Source organism: Salmo salar, chromosome 01 (genome assembly GCF_965601325.2).
Source record: "Salmo salar chromosome 01, fSalSal1, whole genome shotgun sequence".
Taxonomy (NCBI): Eukaryota; Metazoa; Chordata; class Actinopteri; order Salmoniformes; family Salmonidae; genus Salmo; species Salmo salar.
Window position 1 is genome coordinate 52,810,039 of NC_138291.1, and position 27,393 is coordinate 52,837,431.

General features: G+C 39.8%; 1 protein-coding gene across 1 annotated transcript; it reads right to left on the reverse strand.

Moving 5' to 3' along the window:
- On the reverse strand, positions 1-27,393 carry LOC106604566 (proto-oncogene tyrosine-protein kinase receptor Ret). Its single transcript, XM_014199328.3, has 20 exons — positions 27,118-27,393; positions 9,639-9,884; positions 8,960-9,241; positions 8,460-8,698; positions 8,160-8,355; positions 7,760-7,959; positions 7,347-7,638; positions 6,834-6,965; positions 6,591-6,701; positions 6,311-6,424; positions 5,869-6,125; positions 5,619-5,766; positions 5,326-5,433; positions 4,656-4,873; positions 4,288-4,410; positions 3,540-3,610; positions 3,207-3,344; positions 2,797-2,896; positions 2,120-2,267; positions 1-969 (listed from the first exon to the last, which is right to left on the reverse strand). Exons 1-20 carry the CDS (start codon positions 27,179-27,181, stop codon positions 812-814), a joined length of 3,345 nt encoding a protein of 1,114 aa, XP_014054803.3. The 5' UTR covers positions 27,182-27,393; the 3' UTR covers positions 1-811.

The window sequence follows — 27,393 nt, forward strand, 5'->3', positions numbered from 1 at the left end:
CATATTTGAACTTTTTATTGATTGCAACATAATCATGTAATAACAACATAACAATTAATAACATTAATTTGTTTTCAAAATCATAGATAATTGTTGCACAAAGATTGCCATTATGAGGAATCAAATGGCAAGCTGCAGTTTTGACATTCCCACATTTTATATTTATAGTCTCATGTCCTAACAACACAGTAGCACTCACTTTTGATACTTTTGGTGTAAAAGAAAGAACGCATTCGACTAAACGTGGTTCTCTTATTTTCTTTGGCAAGTATACTTGGAAACGTTAAAGGGGAAAGACAAAAGCAGCTTTTACTTTTCAAAGAACATGATCCTATCAAGTAGAAACTGTGCAGCTTTTCTGGATGAACTCAGTGTCCACTCTTTGTCCACCTTAACCTCACAGGTCTACGATATAGGACAGGTGACGGTACAGAAGTCCCCTTTAATTCATTGGCTGGAAACAAGATCTTCACAGTCGCATACTACTAATTAGAGGCTATCGTAGAAGCGGCACAGGCACTTGAAAGACATTAACATTGACATACAACCTGGTATACGGTCATGCAATGATACTTGACCCACATGACCTTGAGGTAATGATTAACATACCGAAGAGCTGCTTGAAGCATGGTTTATGAAATTCCAGCCATTTTGCAGCCAATATACTTTTTAAATCCCCCAGTTTTAACTTGGAATACCCGTGCAACAGAAATAAAAGGGAACCAACTTTAGATTGTATATGTACAGTTTTTATATAAATATACACATCTACCCAATTAGGAATCTTTATTTTCTACAATAGTTTTTGCTTTTAACTATCAAGCTTGTCCACAATTTTTGCGGGTGAAGGCAAAGCCATCCAGTTTGCATAAACACTATCATTGGCATATCTTGTAAAGACTGGGTTAGTGGCATCAAGTCTGTTGAGCAGTACCGGGCTCTTCTCAGGCCAGTTCGGGTATGACATGCCTAAAAACGAGAACATATCATTTTTCTGCACCGAGTAAAGAAAAAGTAGAGTGCAGACAGTAAGGCTCTCAAAAAGAAACTCATTTTTTCCCCTTTACATTTTTGACAGAAGTGAATTATCGACGGATGTTTGACTATGACATAAGAACATGATAAAGGCTATCAATTTAGAATTCTATGAAGAAATCACTTCACAGACGACAATGATGTCTGTAGTTCCTGTACAGTTTAACTGAGAACATGTACTGGATTGATTAAATATGATTCAAAGAAAAAGAACATAACAATTATTGGTACATTATTGATAATGTATGTCATGAACTCTAAATGTTTTCCTTGGCTCATGCACCATTGATAATTGTTTTCTCAATATAAAGCAGATACAATAATTGCATCACTGTAACAGGATACATGGACACCAAGTTAGTCATAGTAACTATGTCACTGGCAGCCATCTTATTGCTAAATACTTTTATGAACTATCAACTGGAAGTGCTTAGGATCAGTGGGAATTGTTTGGGAATTTGTTATGAAATACTGTTAGAAAGTATTGTTTATCTATGTTAGCCAAGAGTTTAATTCAAAAGCCTTACTGTTTCTCTATTCAGCATTGTAGAAACAATCTATATGCTTAATAGGTAGCCTATATACACACAAACAATTCAGATAACTTAAAACAGTTTGGAATCCAAACGAAATAGATAATGATTGATTCAGCAAGGACCTGTTTCAAATGTCAAACTGTTTTTGAATAGCATATTCAAAATTAATACAAACGATGTGGAATGTGTTTTGAATGTTTAAGTCATCCAAAATGTATGAGTGTCCTAATAATCATATCATGTGGGAATGAATGTGGATTACAATATGTCATATAAGGGAATGTTAATATAGAAATGTTTACTATTTACAAATGTGTCATTACTTTGGTCAGGTTTCATGTACATCAGAAGCAGGTCCAAATAGTAATCATCAGACACAAGATTATCTTTTTCCACTGACTCTCATCTTCTAAGAAATGGGAGACTTTTTCAGAAAGCATGCCTAGATCACAGTCACACACGGTCTACAGGAAGCCAATCACAACATGTCAAAAAAAGAATTTGTGTATCCTGTCTCTAAAATCGAGTAAATGCATGGGAGATTCTACCATAAAGCTTGTTTTCAATCCATGTGGAGGGAATGGTTCGTGGGAGAGGGGCGTTATTACAATCCACTAGGGGTGTGTCCTCTTCGGAGAGGGCGTCGTCGTACAGCAGGGCGTCGGCTGGCGTGGATGCCGCCAGGTCCAGGTAATCCTGACAACAGGAGAGGAACACCTAATATGGCTAATCACTAACATCAGGAATGTGGATCATAATACATTCATATCCTACCATGCAGCTAAGACCTAACTTAACCTCACAGTTAGGATCGTAGGTCCAATGACAGACACTTGATAGGAAACAGAAAATATTAGAGAAATATATTTCCTACTTGTGTGTGAGATAAAAAGTACTAAAAGTACTCTGTTTCAAATCCTAAACATATCCTTCAAATTTTTGCACTGTATTTGGCATCCTCAACATTACAGTATATTTGGCCTCTAGCTCAACACAAGACTTAACTGCTATCTATTGTAATTATAACTTTTGCACATGTTGACCAGGGCCATATTTTGGGGGTGTTCACCAGATATTGGTTAAACTTATTGTTGGACATAAGACTAGTCTTGTGCTGTTTACTCCATTTATAATAGTGTGCTGAGTATGTACTGTAACTACCAGTGAACAGTGTAATGACCACTTTAGACAGAGAAAGAGTGTTGGTTGTTTTGCTTGATCCTACCCGGTTTTTCACCATCATCTTCTCCAGCTCTTTACTGATGTCTGCGAATATGGGCCTTTTGTCTGACTCCTGTTTCCAGCATCGAAGCATGAGATTATACCTGCAGAAACGCATTCATACACCATCTTATGGTCAGAAACAAAACAACTAAAGGGATGGTTTACCTACAATTTAGAATATATAATTATAATAAACTAACGGGATGGTTTACCAACAATTTACAATTGATCATTATAATAAACGAATGGGATGGCTCGCCTACAATTTACAATAGATCCCTACAACATCAGAACGAATGGGGTGGATTTGCTGCTGGTAGGTCAAGTCATTACCATCAGTGTGTAATAGAGTAACAGTGAGTTTTACTGTGGGTACAATGAAGCTGGGGTAAAGTAAAGTGGCAAACGTACATTTCTTCAGTGCAGTTCTCTGGTTTCTCCATCCTGTAGCCAGTCTTGAGGAGGTTAAAGAGGCGTTCAGGGGCGATGCCTGGGTACGGGTTTCCGCCCAGTGTCACAATCTCCCACAACAGCACACCAAAGGACCAGCTGGCAGGAGACAGAGAAGAACACCACATTAATAGCACCACCTAATGCATGGATGAAATAGTGATTCTGATGTTTGCTGTATGGTTTATCCAAATGAAATTGAGTAGGTAGGTTTTTGATCATGCAAACATTGTTGGGTATGGATATGGACATATGTATGACAGATGTTTAAAGTTGATTGTGAAAGGTACTTACACGTCACTTTGTGTTGTGTAAATGTGATCAAACAAGGACTCTATTGCCATCCATTTCACTGGGATTCGACCCTGAAAAGAGGAGACAAAAAAGAAGAGAATAGAAATGGTGATGTCAGTTCTGTTAAAGAAATGTATGGCCACACTTTATCTGGTTAGTCTGGATTATCCATCTGTAGATGTTCATACTATCAATAAACGATCTGTTGATAAGCAACTGCTTTCTAAGGTTACGGTTAGGGTTAGGTTTAGAATAAGGGTTAAGTTTAGAGTTAGGATAAGGGTTAAGGTAAGGGTTGGAGATAGGGTTAGGGTTAGTAGATAGTTAGTTGAAATGTCACTGATAGTCTGTAGAGCAGGAGTTCCCAAATTATTTTGGTCCTTGACCCCATTTTGATATGCAAAAATGGTTGCGACCCCATCATGTAAAACAAAGTGATCAACAGACAATGTTTAACAGAAACCACTCAGTTTATTACAACCACATCTAGCGATTTTTAAAAATGCATTTAAAAAAAATGTATTTTCACATTTAAAAATGTGTTTCTCTAGCGACCCCATTTTCAAATTTTGCGACCCCTAGTTTGGGAAACACTGCTGTTGAGTGTCTACAGATCGACTATCCAAATAAAGCGTTACCAAAATTCTAATTGATTAAAAAAAATTATTGAGACAATTTCGAAAACAATATAATTGAGAGAATTTTTTTTTTTTTAAGTAATTGGGTATTTGACGTTTGGGATCCCTACCTTGCTCCTCTTCACATAAGAGTCTTCCTCATACACGTCCCGGGACAAACCAAAGTCTGAAATCTTCATTTTACGCCCTTCTGCAACTAGGACATTTCTTGCAGCGAGGTCCCTGTGAACAAGCTATTGGAAGACATTAGTCAATACAAGCTTCTTACAGCCACTCAAGCTCAGCTCCTTTCTTTACAAAACGCTGAGTCACATTGAACTTGAGCTAAGTTTAGCATGGAATTTTAACTTCCAGTTCAGTCACATTTTCAATGAGTCATGCATTGATGTCAACTGGAGACTAATTGAACATTTGACTTAAGTGGAAGTGAGGATACGCCCAATAGCGAATATTTTGAAGGTAATTGCTATACAGGCACCTTCATTTCAGCCAGGTACTGCATACCCCTGGAGATCTGCCAGGCGAAGGAGATTAGGTCGCCCATGGTGAGTGCCCTCTCATCTGGGTTCTCCAGGTAGCTCGAGTTGCGGTTGGCATCGTTGCCCGACATGTAGCTGGGTCCTACCTTTCGGCTCTCACGCAGGAAGTTGCGCAGTGACCCAAATTTGGCATATTCTACAATCAGGTACATTGGACCTAGTTGGAGAGACACACCACTTTAAAACACACACTTCCCCTACAGTGTCTGGCTGTTTTGAATGAAAGATGCATCAGAACTATACCAGGTATAACACCGGAAGGTTAAGCATTGCAAGGACATCATGTTTTCATTAATAAATGGGTCCACAATTTATTGTACAACAACTTCATCGATGACTTTGAGTATAATTTAATCAGACTGGGCCTCCGAGGCATTGCTACCATAAAGGACGTGATCTGAAGGCAATATTCTCATGTCACACACATCTCCATTAGTGAAGGTACAGTCACTCAGCAACATTGATACCCTCCTATGGTGGGTTAGGGTTAGTAGATAGTTAGTTGAAATGTTACTGATATTCTGTGGATAGTCTGTAGAGCAGGGTTTCACAAACTTTTTTAGTCCGTGACCCCAGAGTGACTCAGAGTGGATGGGTATGAAGCCTTACCATCCTGGCTGCAGGCACCGAACATCTTGATGACGTGTGGATGGTTGACTTGCTTCAGTAAGGTGAATTCGGACAGGAGGTCACGCAGTTCACTATGTGAGGCGTGGTCTGTTGCAAAATAAAAGAGGGAATTATGAAATACTTTCATTAGATACTTCGCCTTATATCGATCATGGTCTGGCCAAAAGTCACATCATAAAAATGGCTCTTCTACTGTATATTCAGTATACACACACCTTGGCACTGACTCACTGCATGACAATAATTTGTCTTATTGTTCGCTCTAGTCTTACCTTTAAGCATTTTCACAGCAACTGTGGTGTAGCCAGCCTTTCCTTTCAGCCGGAATGCAGTCGCCTTGACAACCTTCCCAAACTCCCCTTCTCCTAAGGTTTTACCAAGCACCAGGTTTTTGCGTGGAAATTCCCATTTGGGATCCTCCTGTTAAAGCAATTAAGCAACACTTTAAAAAAACATAAAGTTTCTGGGAATTTGGGGAAAGTTTCAGGAATTTGGCAAACGTCGTATTAGCTAAGGCCTTACAGGTATTTTGAAGGTGTCAATGGCCACTTGGTTCTCCATAGAGTCCAACGAGCCACGGCGCACATTGTTAGCAGAGTAGCTGATGGGGTAGGACTGTGCGGGCCGCCGGAAGGTCATTTCAGCCGAGGCGATGGGGGGCTTGGGGGAGTTCTTGTGGTAGCGGTGGATGAAGTAGGAGGACAGGAGGATGGAGACGAAGAAGGATAGCAGCACGGCGGTGGCAATGATGGTTTTGCAGACGTCGTCACACATGGCCTCTGGATCAGACAGGGTAGAAGGGGTCAGGGGTCAAAAAGAGATCTAAACCATCCTAAGAAAACAAAGGGCAAACTGTAATTTCACCTTTGATTGACATATCATATCTTGAAATACCTCTTGGAATGGTGTTTCATTACCTACGTATATGGGGGGTATTATGGGTCAACACATGGAAACAACTCACCCTCTACATCATCCTTCTCACAAAAGCATTTTTCAGAGTAGCAGTAGCAGGTTCCATAGCCAGCTCTAATGCCAGACATGAGGCCCTTCTCATGACCTCCGATAATGGGTTCAACTGAGAGAGACAAACACATGCAAATCTCTTGAATTCAACAATACAAAAGTTTTACAATGAAAAAAAAAACCCACTTGAAATACTGTCAGAAAAATTAGGAAAGTATTGAAGCTTTGAAGAAAGTAGACAAATATAAATGGCTGCAAATGATTGAGACATATCTTACTTGTGCAATCCTGAGGACATATTGACGTGTCTTTGCTTTCGACTGCATCACAAAAGCCATCAGGGCATGTGCGGAGGTCAGGGGAGCAGGTGGAATAGCTTTCTGATATTCCTGAAAGATAGAGGAGAAATATTATAGTCAGTTAAAATAAAAATAGTTAATTGATAGAAGAAACCAACAATATATGGATAGCATCATTTCCTATGCCCATCAAATACCCCTAATTATGTACAGTGTGGATACCTTTTTCAGAGCCCTGTCTCCATTGGCACCTCCCTGTGGTAGCCCCTAGGCCTCTGATGTTCTCACAGTCCCCACGCTGTCTCCCCTCTGCACAGGAGAGGAACCAATGGTTCTCTATATCCTGTTTATCAACTACACAACATAAACACAAAGTTCATGAAGACAACACACGTTCACTGTATCCTTCACTATGATGCAATTGTCAAGCAAGATCATAACAGTCTCAGACTTGAAAAAAAGCTATGGATAAGGCTAACATAATTTGACATGTCTTTACTACACTGCTACTTTTTCATAATTCTAGAGAAGTATACAACAAAAGGTCTCATATTATGAGGAATGAGCCTTGAAAAAGGGGCAACACTATGACATCCATATCAGGAGGTCAGACAGAACTGACGACTTCCAAATATGGATGCCATATTACTCATTCATTGGTAATCTCTGTGGCCAAATCAGCATCAGTCTTGAGTATTGCTGGGAAAGTACTTACTATCTCAGGAGTGTACTTACTATTGCTATCGAGCACAATGAGGATCTGAGTGCTAGCCTGCAGCTGATTCTGCTGCTCTTGAGCAATGACCACGTACTGCAGGTCCTGGCACTCTGGCCTGCGGAGAGCCTCTGTGTCGTTCACATACAGCACCCCCGCCATGTCCTTGAGGCTCTGTACGATGCTAATCGCCGTGAAGCATGACTGTATGACGCCGGACACATTTTTGTCTGTCTTGTCTGCTACTGCTAGCCGGTATATGACATTGATGCCCCGGAACTTCAGGCAGTTGTCCACACAGATTCTACCAACCTAAAATGAGAAGGAACATTGATCATACGTTGGGGGGGGGGGGGGGGGGGGGATGTGGTCATGCTTTATTAGCAGTATCCCTGTTCTCATGCAAAGAGGGCTGCATGTGAACAATAGGTACCTGGGCGTAGACGTTAGCTCTACGTGTCGTGGTGAAGAGGTATGTCACATTGGTGAAGCGGATGGGGACAGGTAAGATGGTGATATTGTAGTGCAGCATCACAGCTCCCTCTGGACCAGGGTACGTGGTGTCATTGACCAGGTAATCCAGCTGGAGGGTCCTATTCTCGGTTACAGACAAATGCTTCTTTAGTGCAAGCCCTAGATACCACACAAAGGGGGGGGGGGGGGGGGATGTTGTTTATTTAATGAGTCGATCAAAAGATTTTGTGAAAGTTTGACACATTAAGGGCTAGTTTCCTGGACACTTATTAAACATTGTCGTAGACTGAAAACCGACTAGGCTTAATCTGCGTCCGGAAAACCAGCCCTAAGAGTGATTGTGTAACTGGACAACTCACAGAACTCATGAACAGTGCCTCGGACGTTGCCAAAAATGGCCTTCTCTTCTTTGAAAGAGTGTTCTACGGTGAACATTTCGATTATCCATGAGTCATTGGTCATCATATTTCCGACAAATCTGTTCTGACTCTGGTTTTTGGGATATATGGGTGTTGTGTCTCTATCATAGACAAACAAATTGCCAAAAGAACTTCCCTGAAAAACAACAACAACAGTGGTATCAATTATACATTTTATAGTAATGTATTGATATACAGTATGGTGGTAAAGTAAAGCAAAGCAAAGCTAAATAAAGTCACCTCCATGCGATCAAACTCAAGCACCACATCCTCTGTGTCTGTTACATTGACATACGGTGCATTGTCGTCCTCGTCGTAGACGTTGATATGTAGTGTAACAAAGAACTTGTCTATCATGGTGTCAGTCTGCACTGTGCAGACCAGCATGGGACTGTACGTCTCTCTCTCCTCGCGGTCCAAAGGAGCGGTCACTATCAACTCAGTGGTGTTGTCATTTATAGCAAATGGGGCTGGAACATCTAGAGCCAAAAGGAACACGAAGAGGGGATGTAAACAACATATCATACTAATCTCATGTTGCCAGACTTTGTAGTCTCATATTCACTGAGCTACTGGAGCAGCAATGAAAAAGGTCATTGATAATAAAAACATTTCTGTAAGAGTAAGAACATGGGGTAACCTCACCATACAAGGTTAGTAGGGACCTGCCAAGAGTCTGATGTTTCTCATAATATCAAGCACAGACACAGTGTGGGTGGATGGAGTGTAGCATGACTAACCTGATGCCACACTGTAGGAGATGGTGTAGTTGGGGCAGACATTTAACCTGGTGAGCTGTCTGAGCTGGCGGAGGGCCCCGGGAAACCTGTTCTCCTTAATGTGGGAGTTCAGGTCCTTGTCAGGGAAGCACAGATTCTCCAGCTCTGGTCTGGTCTGGCCACACGGTGGCACTGTGTTATTGATGAAGCTCAGGCTGACCCGTACGGTAAGGAGGCCACAGAGGAAACTCTTCACGGGTCTGGTCGCCGCCATGACAGTCAGCGGCAGTATCCAAATCTTATCTGATCAGCAAGAGAACCAAAGCAGAAACAAAGGCCCCCATTTTAATCTCCCACAGTGCATTTTGTTCTTGATGACTGGGCACTTTCTGGGCTATTATGCAATTACATTACTATCCTGATTCTGAAAGCAGATCCCTGAACATGACGTATCACCGTGAAGCTCAACATTATTGTTATGCACAAAGCGTGCAAGCTGAGCAACTTAAATAATTTCCCCACACACATTTTACAATATTAAATATACCTGTATATTGGAAACATATTGGAGTGTTGTGTTCAATGGACAATTGAAAATTGGTATATGCAAAGTAAATAGACTGCACAGTCAACTTCATAAAATATCCCAGAAACAATGGGGAAAGAATACATATGCGCAACCTGTCTCTATTTAACTCACATTTGTTGTCAAAGTCACTCCACTCCAGGGTCTTATTCATAGAGAGTATCCCTGTGGTCTCATCCAGGTGGAACCACGGGGCATAGGTTGGAGGCTTCTGGGGGTTGTTCCAGCACAGGTAGAAGTGGGGTTGTTGAGAGTCGCTCTCCACCATGGCATGAACCTGGAGCACGGGTGTGCCTGCATACTGCCCAACGTACACAGCCTCCTTGTAATGATTCTGGGGGAAGTAGAGCCCAACAGATCCTGCGAAAAGAAAGAAATACCATGTGTTAGGAATAGAGGTAGCTAGAGCTTAGGCACACACATCTCATCTCCAGAGGGCTGCAGCAACTGGGGCAGATGCTGAGAGTGCATGTAGTAATGCTCCATGAGGTCTTCCTGCAATTGTTTGAATATCTTTTTGTTTTGGCATGACCTTTTGTTCATTTTTGTAAATATCTTTGTTTTGTCACCAACAATTGAACATATATAAACTGGTGTATCGATTGCAGAGAAAAACAAATAAGCAGTGTCGGCAAAAACAGACAGGGATATTTATTTTTATTTTTTTTATCTTGTTTAGGGGGTAGATCAGCTTTAATATTGCAGATAGATTGTGGTTCCTATCAATGTAATTGTCGGGATCATTTCCAATACCCCATATATTTTTTGGGGTAAATATACAGTACCAGTCAAAAGTTTGGACACACCTACTCATTAAAGGGTTTTTCTTTATTTATTTTTTACTATTTTCTACATTGAAGAATAATAGTGAAGACATCAAAACTATTAAATAACACATGTGGAATCATGTACTATCCAAAAAAGTGTTAAAAATATATATTTTATATTTGAGATTCTTGAAAGTAACCACCCTTTGCCTTGATGATAGCTTTGCACACTCTTGGCATTCTCTCAACCAGCTTCACGAGTAATGATTTTCCAACAGTCTTGAAGGAGTTCCCACATATGCTGAGCACTTGTTGGCTGCTTTTCCTTCACTCTGAGGTCCAACTCATCCAAAACCATCTCAATTGGGTTGAGGTCGGGTGATTGTGGAGGCCAGGTCATTTGAGGCAGCACTCCATCACTCTCCTTCTTGGTCAAATAGCCCTTACACAGCCTGGGGGTGTGTTTTGGGTCATTGTCCTGTTGAAAAATGAATTATAGTCCCACTAAGCGCAAACCAGATAGGATGGCGTATCGCTGCAGAATGCTGTGGTATCCATGCTGGTTAAGTGTGCTTTGAATTCTAAATAAATCACAGACAGTGTCACCAGCAAAGCACCCCCACACCATCACACCTCCTCCTCCATGCTTCACGGTGGGAACCACACATGCGGACATCATCCATTCACCTACTCTGCGTCTCACAAAGACACAGAGGTTGGAACCAAAATTCTCAAATGTAATGTCCATTGCTTGTGTTTCTTGGCCCAAGCAAGTCTCTTATTTTTATTGGTGTCCTTTAGTAGTGATTTCTTTGCAGCAATTCGACCATAAAGGCCTGATTTACACAGTCTCCTCTGAACAGTTGATGTTGAGACGTGTCTATTACTTGAACTCCGTGAAGCATTTATTTGGACTGCAATCTTTGGATGGTAACTCTCTAATGAACTTATCCTCTGTAGCAGAAGTAACTCCGGGTCTTCCTTTCCTGTGGCGGTCCTCATGAGAGCCAGTTTCATCATCGCACTTGATGGTTTTTGCGACTGCACTTGAAGAAACTTTCAAAGTTCTTGAATTTTTCCGGATTGACTGACCTTCATGTCTTAAAGTAATGACGTTCTGTCGTTTCTCTTTACTTATTTGAGCTGTTCTTGCCATAAGATGGACTTGGTCTTTTACCAAATAGGGCTATCTTCTGTATACCACCACTACCTTGTCACAACACAACTGATTGAATGAAACGCATTAATAAGGAAATAAATTCCACAAATTAACTTTTAACAAGGCACACATGTTCATTTAAATGCATTCCAGGTGACTACCTCATGAAGCTGGTTGAAAGAATGTCAACGGTGTGCAAAGCTCTCATCAAGGCAAAGGGTGGCTAATTTGAAGAATCTAAAATATAATGTTTAATACTTTTTTGGTTCCTACATGAGGGTCTCTACTGTGATTTTTGCTTATTCATCCTGAAACTTTCACTTATGATTGGCGATTGGCACACCTGTTAATTGAAATGCATTCCAGGTGAAGCTGGTTGAAAGAATGCCAAGAGAATCTCAAATATAAAATATATTTTGATTTGTTTAACATTTGTTTTTAGTTACTACATGATTCCATTTCTGTTATTTCATAGTTTTGATGTCTTCACTGTTATTCTTCAATGTAGAAAATAGTAAAAAATAAAGAAAAACCCTTGAATTAGTAGGCGTGTCCAAACTTTTGACTGCTACTGTACATATATATATTATTTTAAACAAACGGACAACAACACTTAGGCTTCTACTTCCAGTTTATACATACTATATACATTTTACGGAAACAGTATATTTTACATTAGTTATGTTTTGTTTGTTTTTAATCCCATCCTTCAGCTACCTTTAACCCATCCCATCTATCTCTGAAGACCATCCAGTTTTGATTTCTATTTGCTATATTTCTTCAACTGTGCTGTGATGTTTCACAAAAGTTCTGAATCTTTTTTTATTCTCATAGTTTCTACAGATTGTAAATGAAAGATACATTTTCTTTCAAAGTGTATTATTGATTGATTGACTAAGACTTTCAAAATCACCCAGCAGTGCTATTTGCAGAGTTAGCTCCAGGTAAATGTTGCAATTCTTCAGCCATTCCTGGACCTGTGACCAAAAACATGCTACATATAGACCGTACCAAAACAAATGATCTAATTATTCTGTCTCTTCGCAGCAAAATCTGCAGAGCTGGGATGGTTGTATTCCCCATATATATAACATTCTACTGGTTGCAAGAATTTTGTATAATAATTTACATAGAAAAATTATATGTTTTGAATCCGGTGTCGTTTCTTGTAAACCATGTGCCATGGAATCGGTAAATTGAAAATCTCTTCCCAACTATTTTGCAATCTGTATTGCACGGCAGTCAATTTTTTGGTCCTTAAATTAAACTGATATACTTTTTTATTTATCATGATTTTCTTTTACCAATTCCGGTCTTTAATACAGGGCCAACAGCCAAGTTCCTTACTTTCTCTCACTTCCACTTGCCTCTTCAATTTTTGCGGTTATGCTGCAATTAGTTGGTTGTAATTTTGGATAGAGCATACATTTGCATGTATTTTTGTAAGCTGCATGTGTGACATAATTCCACCAGTCCTATTTTTTTCTCCAACAATGTTTTTTTTATTATCAATTAGTATATTTATATTTAAAAATGATCTAGATCTTCTATGAGGCTGTGGAGGGATCCAAGTTGTGGATTTAAAAGAAAGCATGAATCATCAGCATACAATGACACCTTTGTTTTTAAGCCCTGGATTTCTATCCCCTTGATATTATTGTTGGATCAGATTTTAATATTTCGATGGCCATAATAAATAGGTATGCCGATAGTGGACAACCTTGTTTTACTCCTCTTGACAGTTTAATACTTTGTGAGAAATTATTTACTATTTTACACCTAGGGTTATTTTACATAACCCATTGTATAAGAGATAATATATAAATTGCCGTCGTACTTTATCAAAAGGCTTTTCAAAATCAGCTGTGAATACCAGGCCTGGTTTCCCAGATTTCTCGGTGTTCTAGGGATATTCTTTGTCAGTGGCAGCCAAGACCTGTAACTTAACAGTTTTTGTACAATCCAAGAGCCAATAGATATATTTATCAGGACAGTGTTTCACTTTGGTTGGGTTGAAGCATAAATACCGTGACCCTTGATGTCATATGCTCAATGTAATAGGCTATTTCTCACTTTCCTGATACTAACATACCATGATAAACATATTCTGAATGTAGCCTTTAAACCCACCATGTCAGTGAATTTTGCAATGCTGTGCCATTTTCTTTAACTGCCTAATTTGAGGGTGTGCCTGCACATGAAGCATTATCAACTATCAGACATCTCCTCCCTGATAGGCCTATTTCAATTATGCCACTATACATGTCAAATGAAAATAACATCCATGTATTTAAGCTACCTAATGAGACTGTATCCATGCAATACATATATTTTCTTGTCATATCTTTTATTCCCACGTCAATGGAAATTGAAAAGAGGGTCTCAAATGTCACCCACGCAGCTTGTCTAATGAATTTCTCACATTGTCAATAAGGATGTGGTTTCCGTTTCTCCTTGGTTTCACCTTGGGAAGGTTAATTACAGGGACTAACATGATACCGTGAAGAAATGAATCATAAATCATTACCTGCCAGCCGGGAGGGGGGTTGGGGCCAATGTTGGCTAATCTATAAAGTGCAATAGCAGGCTATGCATATTTTACAGGAAAATGGAGATGTGAGTGTCCGGCTTGTAAATATATCCCCTGTTGTGTTCCTGTCCCACGTTGGTGGGGGTGGCCATTTAGGGAACGCACTAATGTCATTAGCAGACAGCGAAACTAGATTTTTCTATTTCTGTTGGTGCAGTTGAGGCCTTGGTTCTGGTTTCAGACATTAATTTAATTTCACTGTGTTTGGATGACAGGAGGTCAGATTGATAGATAGAATGTTGCCAGTCTTCCTGAAGGACGGAGATACTGTCAGCCAAGCTACAACCCTCTTTATTAAAAGCCTTGCTGAAACAAAAACAAACAGCAGTGCTAGTGGTCTACTTGTCTGAAAAATCCTGGCCAAATTCTGCCCAAAAGCATTTTCATATTGCATTTTAATATTGGCCTGGATATCCCTTCATACAATACTGCTATAGGGCTAGATTTCACACAAAAAAACGCCATTCATAACATTTGATGTGCTTGAAAAAGGTAGAACCCACAATATTTGAACATGAATGTGGACATGAATTCGGTCATGGATTAAGAAAGTGAAGAGGTTCCAGTTTTTGCAAAGCAACATAATCATAAAGTATATTCTTCAAATATCAAGTAGTAAGAAAACAAGTACCACTAATCATATCATTCAGGTGGACAGCATAGTAAGAAATGTGACGTGTCATCCTGCAGCATCCACCATCCAAATCCAATCAGCATCCAATGACCATCAGAGGGAGACATTTCCCTTTTTCAGATCCAACAACTAAATCAGTCACCCTGCCCTGAATTCCAAGGCAATAATGAACATGATGACTGTGTAGATAACACTGCAAAACAAAGTGCTAGAACATCCTCTTAAAAAATTCTGATCCTAAATGCTTGAGCGATGTTTACACAAAGGAACAACATCATCGTGAAACCAGAATTCAGTAGTGAGGGCTGACTGTGGCTCGAGGCTGGCCATGGTGGGTGAACCATATGCTGGCTACTCAATTGGTTTATATCAGTCAAAATTCGATTTATTTCCAGGATGGAAGCCAACAGAAAAGTAAGCAGTTTATATCAAAGCTAATTAATTGAATGCATCAAGCACACTTCGGAGCAAATAGGTTTCTTTGTTCAGTGATACCATGACAGTTTTCTACCGGAGTGACTCGGGACCCCTAAATGCTACACTGTGATGATCAAAAACCCAGAGAAATTCAATGTTAGCCACAGTCACTCCAGCAGATGTGCTCACTGCTTTGACCTCTCATAACCACGACAAGGACTATGACTGCAAACGCAGTGATGCAATAGGAACATATTGATTCCAGCTCAAAGGCATAGCTAGGACTTACGACCAGAAGGTCTGACTTTTAGAAAACAACACCTTGGTCTCATAACCCCCAGAAACTGGTGGGTGCTATACATTTGTGTTGGATGGGGTGAGTTACCCCATGTAATGCACGGAACTAAATAAATATACCATAAATATATAAATAAATATATAAAATATACCATAAATGTAAAGCATTATGCATTATCAATTAGAAATTCCTCATAATAGTTTTTTTTTCATTTCCATCCATTCCTTAAAGGTTTTTAAGAACACTACAATTGCACTATCATTATGGTAAACGTTTTCTTTATATTGACTTCATAACCATGACATGCTATGGGTATGAATGAATTGGTTCTCTTGTCTCCTCCTTTAATCGAAGCCTAGACAAAGACAATAATCCATTGCAGGACATAAACAAAAAACTGTAAACATGTCTGCATGCTCAGATCACCAGTGACAGATAAGAAAGATGCTTAGGATTGGACCAGTCTGACATACAGACAGACTGGGGACGTCCAGGACAAAGACAGAAACTCAATTATCTAACGATGCACATCGCCAGAGAGATTTACCATCTATGAGCTCATTTGCTAAACTGGAGAAAGAGCCCCAGCCCCAACAGTTCTCTGTTTACTAATCTGCCTGAGGAGTGAGGACAAAACTGAACAGGAGGCGAGCACAGGGAGGCTTGGGGGGGGGGGGCATCTATCTACCACCCAGAACTCCACGTTGAAAATTCTCCACAAACTCTGTGCAGATGATGAGATCTGACCTTGGGGCTAGCTTCTGCAATAGACGCAGACCAGGGTTCAAACAGTATTTTAAGCATTTGCTTGAGCCAGCCTGGAATTCCAGATTGGAGGGGTTTGCAGTTTTTAGACTCTTCTATTGGTTCCATTGCGCCAGGTAAGCTCAATGAAGCACAGCTAAAGTATTTGAAAGATTTAAAATACTATTTGAATCCAGGTCTGAAGATATGTGGGTCTAGCAGGGTCTTGAGTCTGGGCAATACGTTCGTTGTATGACTGTGACAAGAGCAAAGCCCATGCCCTTTCTACCAAGGTCAACATTAATTCATAAATCTGTACCCGAGAAATGACCCATTGGAAAGTCAAGCATCTGGCAGCGGGCCAATCAACAGCAATACTAATCAAAATGCTCATTGCTTTAACTAATGAGCTACAGAAAAGCTTAGCATTGCATGTGTAACAGATGTCCCACGAAGACAAGAAGACGGATCTCTGCACCAGTGTAACAGATGTGATTGTACTTCGTAACTATCTTATGTTGTGTTTTTAAAGAAAGGAATGCCCAGCCAGCAATCCCAGTTGATTGTTGTTTATTCTGACGACAGACACAAGAAAGCACATTAGAGTTGCAGGACAAGTGGCACAGTGGTCTAAGGCACTGCATCTCAGTGCTAGAAGCATCACTACAGACCCTGATTCGCCTCCAGGCTGTATCACAACCAGCTATGATTGGGAGTCCCGTAGGGCGGCGCACAGTGTTGTCTAGGTTAGACTTTGGCCGGGGTAAATAAGAATTTGTTCTTAACCGACTTGCCTAGTTAAATAAAATAAAAACAGTACGTTGATGGCTGTAGATTCGTGATTCGTCGTTTGCATAGAATTATCAGACTGAGCATTTTGTAATCAAACATAACACTGACAAAAATAGTACAACATACAATAAATATACTGTATGTACCTGACGATTGACAGAAGGAAGCACATTAGATGTGCAGGACAACAGTATGTTGATGGCTGTAGATTCATCATTAGCCTGTTAGCATGGAAATAACTAACCCAGTTAGTCAGTGGGCTCCTGAGTGGCGCAGCGGTCTAAGGCACTGCATCTCAGTTCAAGAGGTGTCACTACAGTACCTGGTTCAAATCCAGGCTGTATTACATCCGGCTGTGATTGGAAGTCCCGCAGGGCACAATTGGCCCCGCGTCGTCCGGTTTGGCTGGGGTCGGCCGTCATTGCAAATAAGAATTTGTTCTTAACTCACTTGCCTGGTTAAATAAAATAAATCCTACTACGGAATGAGCCACTGCTTCCACAGTAGGAATATGGTGCGGTTTGGACAAAAGTTGGATTCAGATGTTTATTTGATAGTGAGAGACACATTTTACTTGATGTCCAGTAAGTAGCGTTCCTAGAGATTATACATATGACAGGAAACTGTTTTGGGGTGTTATAGGGTTATTTTCCGTCGCCACCCACCAGAACGATGCACAACTCAGGGTGTCCAACCAATACACAGACTCCTGAATCGATGTTGTGTCCCAAAGCGAACAGGTACCGTACACATAGCCTACTATATATATATATATATATATTATATATATACACACATCAAATATACATACTGAACACGTACACATTGTAAATATGAAAATAGAAAATAGTATTTCAGAGCGTGACCGACTGGCAAAAATTGACGTTCGCGACCTCCCCCTATCTGCAAGCATTACCAATGGCATAACATACGTAAATTCAACCAACCAATAGGAATACATAAGCATTGAATACATTTAGTGGCAAGTGGAAACATAACCAACCCTGTTACACGTGTACACAGTCATTTTCAACAACATAAAATAGGGCTCTTTGCCTCATACTATATACAATATACAATATACTGTATATTTTTGTCCAAACCAAAACTACAACTGTGGAATCTGAAAGTTATAATAGAGTCATATGCATCATAATCATCATGCACACAGATCTGCTTGTGTATAACCAATCATTCCATGCAGAGTAAGCATAGAAATCAACAATGATAGAATATAATTCCAATTCAAAGTTCAAATGAATCTCTCATAAAGACTCTGAAAGCTGTCGTGATCACTCTGTTTCCAAACATAAAACAGTAATGAGAATAATTACTAAGGACTATGCAAGATCCAATTAAGTAAAAGGCTGAAAATCATGCAATAACTTCATTGATTAATGTTATAATTGATTATAATGTTTTTGGTTTGCATTGTCAATATACAGAATTGTTTCATCATACTGTGGAGTCCAGCTTGTTGTGTGTGGAAATAACCATTCATCAAAACAGTTTTAATTTCAGATGGAGTACAGTACTTCTTTTTGGCTCCCCAAAAATGTTTGAGTGTAATTCAAAAGTAATGAACAATGATAATATTTTGCTTTATATGATTTGAGACAGCAATGCCACTGAACATAAAAACCCCCACTAATAAGCTAAATCTCACTATTAAGCAACATACTAGTGATAAGGATAGGCCTACCTCAAACTGAGAAACAATTCAAGAACCATAACAATGTAAAATGGTAATTTCATACACATGAGAACGAGCACGACACAGACACAGTGATGTTTTTGGTTCCATGAGTGTTTTGGGTTCAAGTTACTGCATATTGGATTTGAATTTGAGACGGAATTTGTTTTGTCCATGGAGCTAATTAATGAATGAATATTCATCCATTACAAGCAGTATAACCACATCATAATGAGGCAGTGTGTCCAGTAAGCACAGATACATGATTTCTGTAGACCAAATATGCAGAAATGCTATTGTGTTCCGGAACTGCTTTCTGTGGCCTCTCTCTGTGACGGCTTTGCAATTTAATAAGAAATTGAGTTAGTAATGGGTAAGGGGATATTTTACTTTTTTAGCCAATTTCTTTGCTTGATAAACTACATGCAGGTAGATGTACTTGTATCGTAACATAATAACCAATTATCCTCATAACGAAGCCCAATTAGCCTCAAAGATTACAAGAACCGAAATGCAATGTTCCATGTTCATAAGTCATCAATAAATCTAATAGAGCGTCTCCTTAGGGATTAGCTAGCCTCGCTGCAACGACAAATTCAGTTGAAGAATTCCTCTGGGACTGACTAGGACATTAGAAGGTAAACAGAGGACACATCATGCAGCAGAAAATCTATTGTGATGTCTTCATCATCATCAGGCCACTAATGTGAAATGTCCAGATACACTATCACCACCGTGGCTGTTGAAAAGCCAGTTTCAAAAATATACTGTTATGCTATTATGCTGTTATTACATATAATAACCTTATGTTACAGTAACCGCTAGGTTTTTTCCTTCTGTGGAGTTTTTCCAGGCCAATGTGCCTCTGCTTCTGCTTGCTCTTTGGGGTCTAGGCCGGGTTCCTGTATAAGCGCTTTGTGACAACAGCTGATGTAAAATAGGGCTTTATAATACAATTTATTGACTGAGTACGAAAAAAGTATGAAAATGTATGCACTCACTACTGTAAGTCGCTCTGGATGAGAGTGTCTGCTGAATGGCTAAAATAAAAATATATAAACGTTTTATTGATTATCTGTATAATAGCCTCCACATTGTCTGTGTTCAACATCCTAAGCGATGACTGCTCTGCCTCCGCTTGGCATTTTCTCAGAATTTGCCACCTCTCAAGATTCATGCTTGCTTGGTCACAGCAACAGCAACTTCCTTATCGATGGGTCACTGATTTTGACAACCAGGCTATTAAATACCTGTTAATATGTAATATTAAGTGGTGTGTTGTATTTTTAAACAACGGTCATTTGAAATTGTATGGGGCAATTATATTGCTAAATATTTACATGTCAAAATATATGTCAATGTGTTCCATACTATTGTGAAAAAAAATGCCTTACATGCAGGCTTGCCTTGCATATTCAATCAAGTTGGCATGCTATCTATGTCATTTTTGTAATCATAATGCCCCTGAACATAAAGACAGGATCCATAATTTCATCAAACAAATACAAAATCTTATTAGTCCAAAGGGTCAAAATGCCACTGCCAAAGACATCCCAATGCTGAGCCACTCCTACATCCATCTCTACCCTGGCTTGTCAAAGAGATAGTGAGAAAGAGGCTTAATACGAGCCCAGCTTAGTCTTTGTAGTGTTCATTGTTGTAAATGATCGGTTAAACACAGCATGCATCACCGACCAGCGGAAAATAACTTGTCAAGACCCATGTGAAAAAAAGAGCACTAAATGCCCCGAGGACACAATTTCAATCAATGTCTTCTTGTCCTTCCACCAAAGCAAATTAGATTGTGCCCATGCATGGGTTGGAAATGTGACCCTTAACTGTCTGAAGGATCAGGGACAGTGCCAGAGCAGAGAAAGGTAGTTGTGGCATCCATGCAGTACAGCAGAGTACCTTAAACATACATAGACACTGGGCTTGGTCTCTCATAATGTAGATATATGGCAATAAACCAATTAAGTATAATCCAATGAGTACCTCTTCGAGAGAGAAGCACATTTATATCATTATGGTGTTTTTAGGTGACCAATTTTAGGACTTTACCCATTACAACAGTTCACTTACATAATATCAATACAGTAAATATGATGAGGATGATCACATCTTAAAGATGGAGTCTACAGAAAAATAAGGCTGCGGTTCCGAAAGTAATAAAAAAATGTTAAACAAGCACCATTCTCCATTCATCACTGAACGTCGCCGGAGTAGCCTGTTCTCTGGGCAGCCGAACAAGTAGAGCAGAGACTGTGCTTAAAGTAGAAAATCCCGCACATTTGCAGAAGCTTCAGATTTTTTTGCTATCGGGAAGAGACTTCCAGAGAATTCGGAACCACAGCCACCCCTTAAAAATGACGTAGGCTTATAAACAATTCCTATAGCCAAACAAAACATTTCAATAGAACATCAAATGTAGGTCATCTCTAAATTGTGTGTTGCCGCCATGTGCAAATATGATGAAATAACAGTGTTAACACTGAGATTGAAGACAGTGTATCAACTCCTATGACACATGCGACCTACTGCCTAGGTGCAAAGTCGTTATTGAACCAAGAGTAGAGCGCAGCTGAGGTTTCGTCTCAAACTCGTTTGTGGAGGTGGCGAACTGACATTGAACGTTTTGTGTTTTTCTCCTAGTGTACGTACGGCAGTGTACATTTTCACCAAAGAAAAACACACAGAAACCAAGAATTTGACTGGAATAAAAAGAAAGAAAGGGGGTAACACTCTAGCAAATAACTTCATGTTTTTCCAATTATACTAAAAGAAAACAGCAAGAGTGAAACATTTAGAACATTGATGTCTGCATAAGAAACCCAAGACACAAGCTTAACTAAATCATATAATGTAATAAGGGCCTAAATCAAATAGTGTCATGTATCAAATTAGATTTATTGGTCTGGTCCTTCTCAAAAGCGGTGGATGCTGATGAAAATGGTTGCGCTAATGCAAGGAGGAGAGTCTGGTTAGGCAGCTGCTAACAAAACTTCCTGTGGGAGGTGGAGGGAGCTGATCACTACCACTTGGGTTAGGGTTTCAAGGGTCAGAGGTCATCCCAGGGCTACAAATAGGGTAATACCTTCAGAACAGCCGATCCACAGATCGATGCTTTTATACCTTAGTTGTCCATGCTGCTGTTGTGTTCATGTATTGCTTTCACATGTGCTCACATGTGACTGGATCCTGGACTTCTGGATGGTTAGACCACAGGCTGTGAGGATTGGCAACAAAACCTACTCCACACTGACTCTTAACACAGGGCCCCCCCAGGGGTATGTCCTCAGCGCTCTGCTGTACGCACTGTTCACCCACGACAGCGTGGCTTTGTTTGCAGACGACACCACAGTTGTAGGCCGGATAACCAACAACGAGTCATCCTATAGGGAGGAAGTATGTGAACTGGCATTGTGGTGCCAGGACAACAACCTCTCCCTCAACGTCGTCAAAACAAATGAGTTGATTGTTGACTTCAGGAAGCAGACGAGGGAACATGCCTCGATCCACATCAATGGGACTTCAGTTGAGAGAGTCAGCAGTTTAAGTTCCTCGGGTCCACATCACAGAGGACATGACATGGACCAACAACACCACCGCTCTTTTCATGAGGGCACAACAATGTCTCTACTACCTAAGGCGGCTGAAGAAATTAGGCATGCCACCCCGGGTCCTCTCCAAATACTACCGCTGCACTGTCGAGAGCGCCCTGACTGCGTGCATCATGGCCTGGTATGGGAATTGCACTGTCCACAACCGCAAGACCCTCCAGCTGGTGGTGAAGACGTCCCAGTACATCACTGGGACCGTGCTCCCACCCATCCAGGACATCTACTCAAAACGGTGCCCGAGGAAGGCCCGCAGCATCATCAAGGATCCCACACACCCCAGCCACGAGCTGTTGACTCCCTTACCGTCAGGCAGACAGTGTTGTCCTGTGTGGCTCAGTAGGTAGAGCATGGCATTTGCAATGCTAGGGTTGTGGGTTTGATTCCCATGAGCAACTAGTACAAACAAAATATGAAAATGTATGCACTCACTACTGTAAGCCACTCTGTATAAGAGTATCTGTAAATGACTAAAATGTTATGAGGTCTGATACCAACAGTGACAGTTAAGCAAAATCTTACTCATGAACTTATTTAGCCTTGGGGTTGAATAATTGCTGACAAGACATTTCAGCTTTTCATTTTTAATTAATTTGACATTATGGGGTATTGTGTGTAGGCCAGTGACAAACACATATAAATGTGATCCATTTGAAATTCAGGCTGTAACATAACAATATGTGGCAAAAGTCAAAGGGTGTGAAAACTTTCTGAAGGCGCTGCATACATTCATGCTACACACACATCACAACTGCTGCTACCAGACTCTTATTCTGATTTCTAAATACTGCACAATTGCCCCAATCCACCTTTCCCCAAACATGTGTAAATATAGGACTAGGGAGAGAGAGAGAGAGAGAGAGAGAGAGAGAGAGAGAGAGAGAGAGAGAGAGAGAGAGAGAGAGAGAGAGAGAGAGAGAGAGAGAGAGAGAGAGATATGATAGAGAGATATGTTGACAAAAAGGTCTTTGGATCATGTTTTGTCAGTGGTAACCTTTTGGTCATAACAGGCTACCTTCAGTTCCCAGAGAATTGTTGTCAAATTATTCTCCTGAGACACTTTACGTAAGTGTTTGGGGTGAAAGTAAAACATGTTATAAAAAAATATAAAAAATACATATTGATCTTTTATTGTAAGTGCAAAATTGTCCTCTCTAGTGGTCATTCGGACGTAAATAGGAAAACAATTACATTACAGTCAATGAGTAGAGTAAGACATTTCTTGATAGGTTCTTATTTGATGTGAAAAAATGATTACACAGCCCTGACAACTCACGTAACTATTCCTGAGATATTCACTTACTAGAAACAATATGAATATCAAACTCACAAAAATTTGAATGAACAATTACACACTCTTCTTTTCAAATGCCCCTAAAATTCCCAGCCATTTTTTGAATAACCAGGAAGATAAAGTTGTCAAGGTCACACCCCCACATTGTGATATCATTGAAAAGCCCAGAATGTCCTCTCAAAGGGACAACAGGATTTACACTGGCTTGCATGGCCTCAGAGATATGGACCACTAGAGAGGACAAAAATTAATATCTGGGTCTCAGGAGGATATGGAAAGGGTTGGGACAATTCTCCAGATCACTTTACACTTCCTGGCTTTCATTAAAGATGAAGCTCCAACATTCTCAATTTTGCTGATTTTGGTCATTTGAACTTGAAAACATTTGAAATTATATCTGGGTATATCATATTTCCCATAGTATAGGTGCTGTTTGATCAGGAAATACAGTAAATGTTTAAATTGAATTGAGAAGAATAACACATTTAATAGGCTTTCTGGTAGCTAAGTGTACACAAGAGAGAGAACACAGTAATGCCAGCAAACATGGAAATGAGTCAGTTGATCTGAATCATATATTATATGACCACAACCATGTCAGAACTGGACTGCCTGAAAAATCAAATAGTGTTGATCTTTCGGCAACTGCTTTCCTGGCTGCTTTCCTGACTGCTTTCCTGACGCACATGGAAATGCAAATATCAGATATGAACCAAGAAGAAAAAAAAAATTCTGCCTGTGACTGAATAGAAATACTATTTTAGCCTTCTTCAAACCATGTAACTTGTGTTAAAATAATATTTATTTCGAACAGGCTTCTCCTGCACACCTCCCGTGTACGTGTGTGCACAAACTCTCCAACCAGCCACCATTTCAACGCACTGATAGCCATTACAGGAGCACTGATCGCCAGTTTCCTTTGTTTGATTTAATAAGCTGGAAACATGCATGTAGATTAGCAGTAATTGATTACTTGGGGCGGCCATATTGTCCAAGGTATCATTACAAAAATAAGAACATAACTGTTAAATGTCAAAATACTAAACTCTTCAATGGCTCTTGATTTAAAGCTGCAATATGTAACTTTTTGGGCGACCTGACAAAATTCACATAGAAATGTGAGTTATAGCTCTGTCATTCTCATTGAAAGCAAGTCTAAGAAGCGTTAGGTCTATTCTATGTCCACTATTTCTATGCTTCCTGTTCTTAAGTTGAGTTTTTTCTTCTTTCACTTTCGATTTTGTACAACAGCTTCAAACAGCTGAAAATACAATATTTTTGGTTATTGAAAAGATATTGCACAGTGGTTTAGAAGGTACAATGATTTTCTATACATTGCTTGTTTTGCCACATAATCTAAAATTAGGCAAACTATTAGAAATGTAGCTAACAGGAAATGGCAGAGCGAGTTATACATAATGCACCTTTAAAGCAGAGTCCCTGTACAGATTCAAAAGAAGTTATATAAATATATTAATTTTCAATTAAAGCTATTGTTATTGCTGTGGCTAGTTAATTGTTGAATTTTCCTTATTTCATTATGATCTGAAATAGTTGCTATCTGCATTTGAAAGATAACTTTCTACCTGTATAAAATGTCATCGAATTTACAATTTGGATAAAGGCCTATTTCAGGAGTTACATGACAAATAATGACAGTCAAACTCAGTCAAAAGACATTGCAGTTCCATCTCTCCACTGTTTGCCAAGTTACAGTCATGCTCTCTTAAGGGCCTCACCTCACCTTATTGTTGTGACCACCAGAGGCATATCCTAGCCATAGACCAACCATACATTTTCAAGAAAAACCCCATAATGAAAAAATATATTTTGCTGCCCTGTTCAGTTTGGGTTTTAGGCATAATTTGCTATTAGAATGGTGGGATTCAGTTGTTTAACTGGCTATATTCTCTATTCGGAAAACAAACATGTACTGTTTACCCAGAGACGGGAGCACTCGCCGCACACCTGCCGTCAGACCTGTACGGGCCTTTGTTCTGACAGCCTGGCAATGTCTAGAATCCAACCAATACGCGCGTACCATTGGATGGTGTTTTCAGCGCCTCTGTAATTAGGACTAGGGCCCACAAAATAACTGATAAATTACTCTCGAAATCTAGGTTAGGCCTATTCAACTTGATAAACAACACATCATTTCATAGGCCTAAAAAAACGTGGGGACGTTGGTTCAAAACAATGGAGTCTATAGGGCCATTTCTGTTACAATCTGCACATTTATATGACACTACAATCGGTCATATACGCCACTTATCGATACTCCAGGCCCTCAAAACCATCTGGGCGTGGTTTATTGCGAGTTTACTTCACAGATATCCCCTGCGGATTGAAAACAATATAAAGGCAGAGTGGTAAATTACTAAAGAGCATTTCATGCTGCCACCATGAAAAATAACCAAAGAACATTTACACAACTATGACAACTTAAAGTATTTCATGAATTATCGTACTCAACTCCCCAAAGGGAGATATCGGAGCACATGTATTCCTTTATCTCAAAAGTGAATTAAAGAGAGCTAAACCTGGTTATCCTGTCTCATATGGCTGATATCCCACCGCCCCCTTCCATTGTATGCGCTCTAAATTATTACAAATAGATTTTTCATTCAATCAAAAGGCCTACTTCTACACAATGGTCTTCCTTTGAACTACCATTCCGTTTAAAGACCTGGCCACACACTGCGATTTACAAACCCTTGAGCCATAGACTATAAATATAGTCTGGTTGGGGAGAGTGTTAGTGCAGTTGGGCAGTGGGATTGTGAATGGGATTATACTATTATGATACATAGTTGTAGGTATTATACTCACACAGACCATGTACCATGCCATGCATATCACGATCCAAATGACACTGTATGCCAGCAGCATTTCTATAGCATCTTATAACAATTTACTGTTATAAATAGGCTACTTACTGACTGAATTCCATTCAAATCCCCAAACGAACCAAATTGAATATTGCTTTTAGTCCATAAATTATGCTATCTGAATTTGCTTTGAGTATTAAATCATAGGACTTCACAACTTTGTCATGTTTTAGGAACTAGCGTACTGTATTTGAATTAGCAGAAAGAGATTTTGAATTGGGATTTTGAATTTTGTGCACATTTAGTCGAATTGCCATTCGTCACATACCTTTCAGTAGGACTAATATCATCTGGACTATTCACTCAAAAAGATGCCATGAGAATTGATGCTGAGGAGAGGACAAACAATGATAGGCTACACCCCACCTAGAACAGGTTTGTTTCAGTCCCTATAGTTAAAACTTTCAGCCTCAAAAACGCGTTTAGGCACGTTTACGCACGGTTATTCATAGACTACACAGCGACAATAACGTTCCGTTTGACTACATACATTTCCATCTGATTTAACCTGGAAATACAATAAATCCACCTATTCTGTAAAGTGAAACTCATTTTAGAAATAACAAAGGTGTAAACTACATGTTGCTACACGCAAACTAGGCTATGTTAATCATTCAGATATGGTTATTTTAGATAGATTTCAACTTTATTTCCAGAAAACCATGAAATGCGATAGAGGCTAATTGAGGTTGACCCTTACCTTCACACAACAGCAGGAGGACCAAAACGATGTTTCCCAGAGAGAAACCACACGTTGGCCCCATAATCGCCAATCATAAGTGAAAGTTTCAGGATGAATAAGCAAAAATCACACGTAGAGACCTTATGGATAAACCAGATTAAAGAATCGGTTTTTCCCGCACGCAGCTCCTCCGGGCAAACAATGAAGTCCTCACTCACTGACGGCGTCCCTGTCCCATTGATAGGCTGGTCTCTGCAGCTTTTGCTGCTTGCCGGCTGTAGGAGGGGGAGGTTC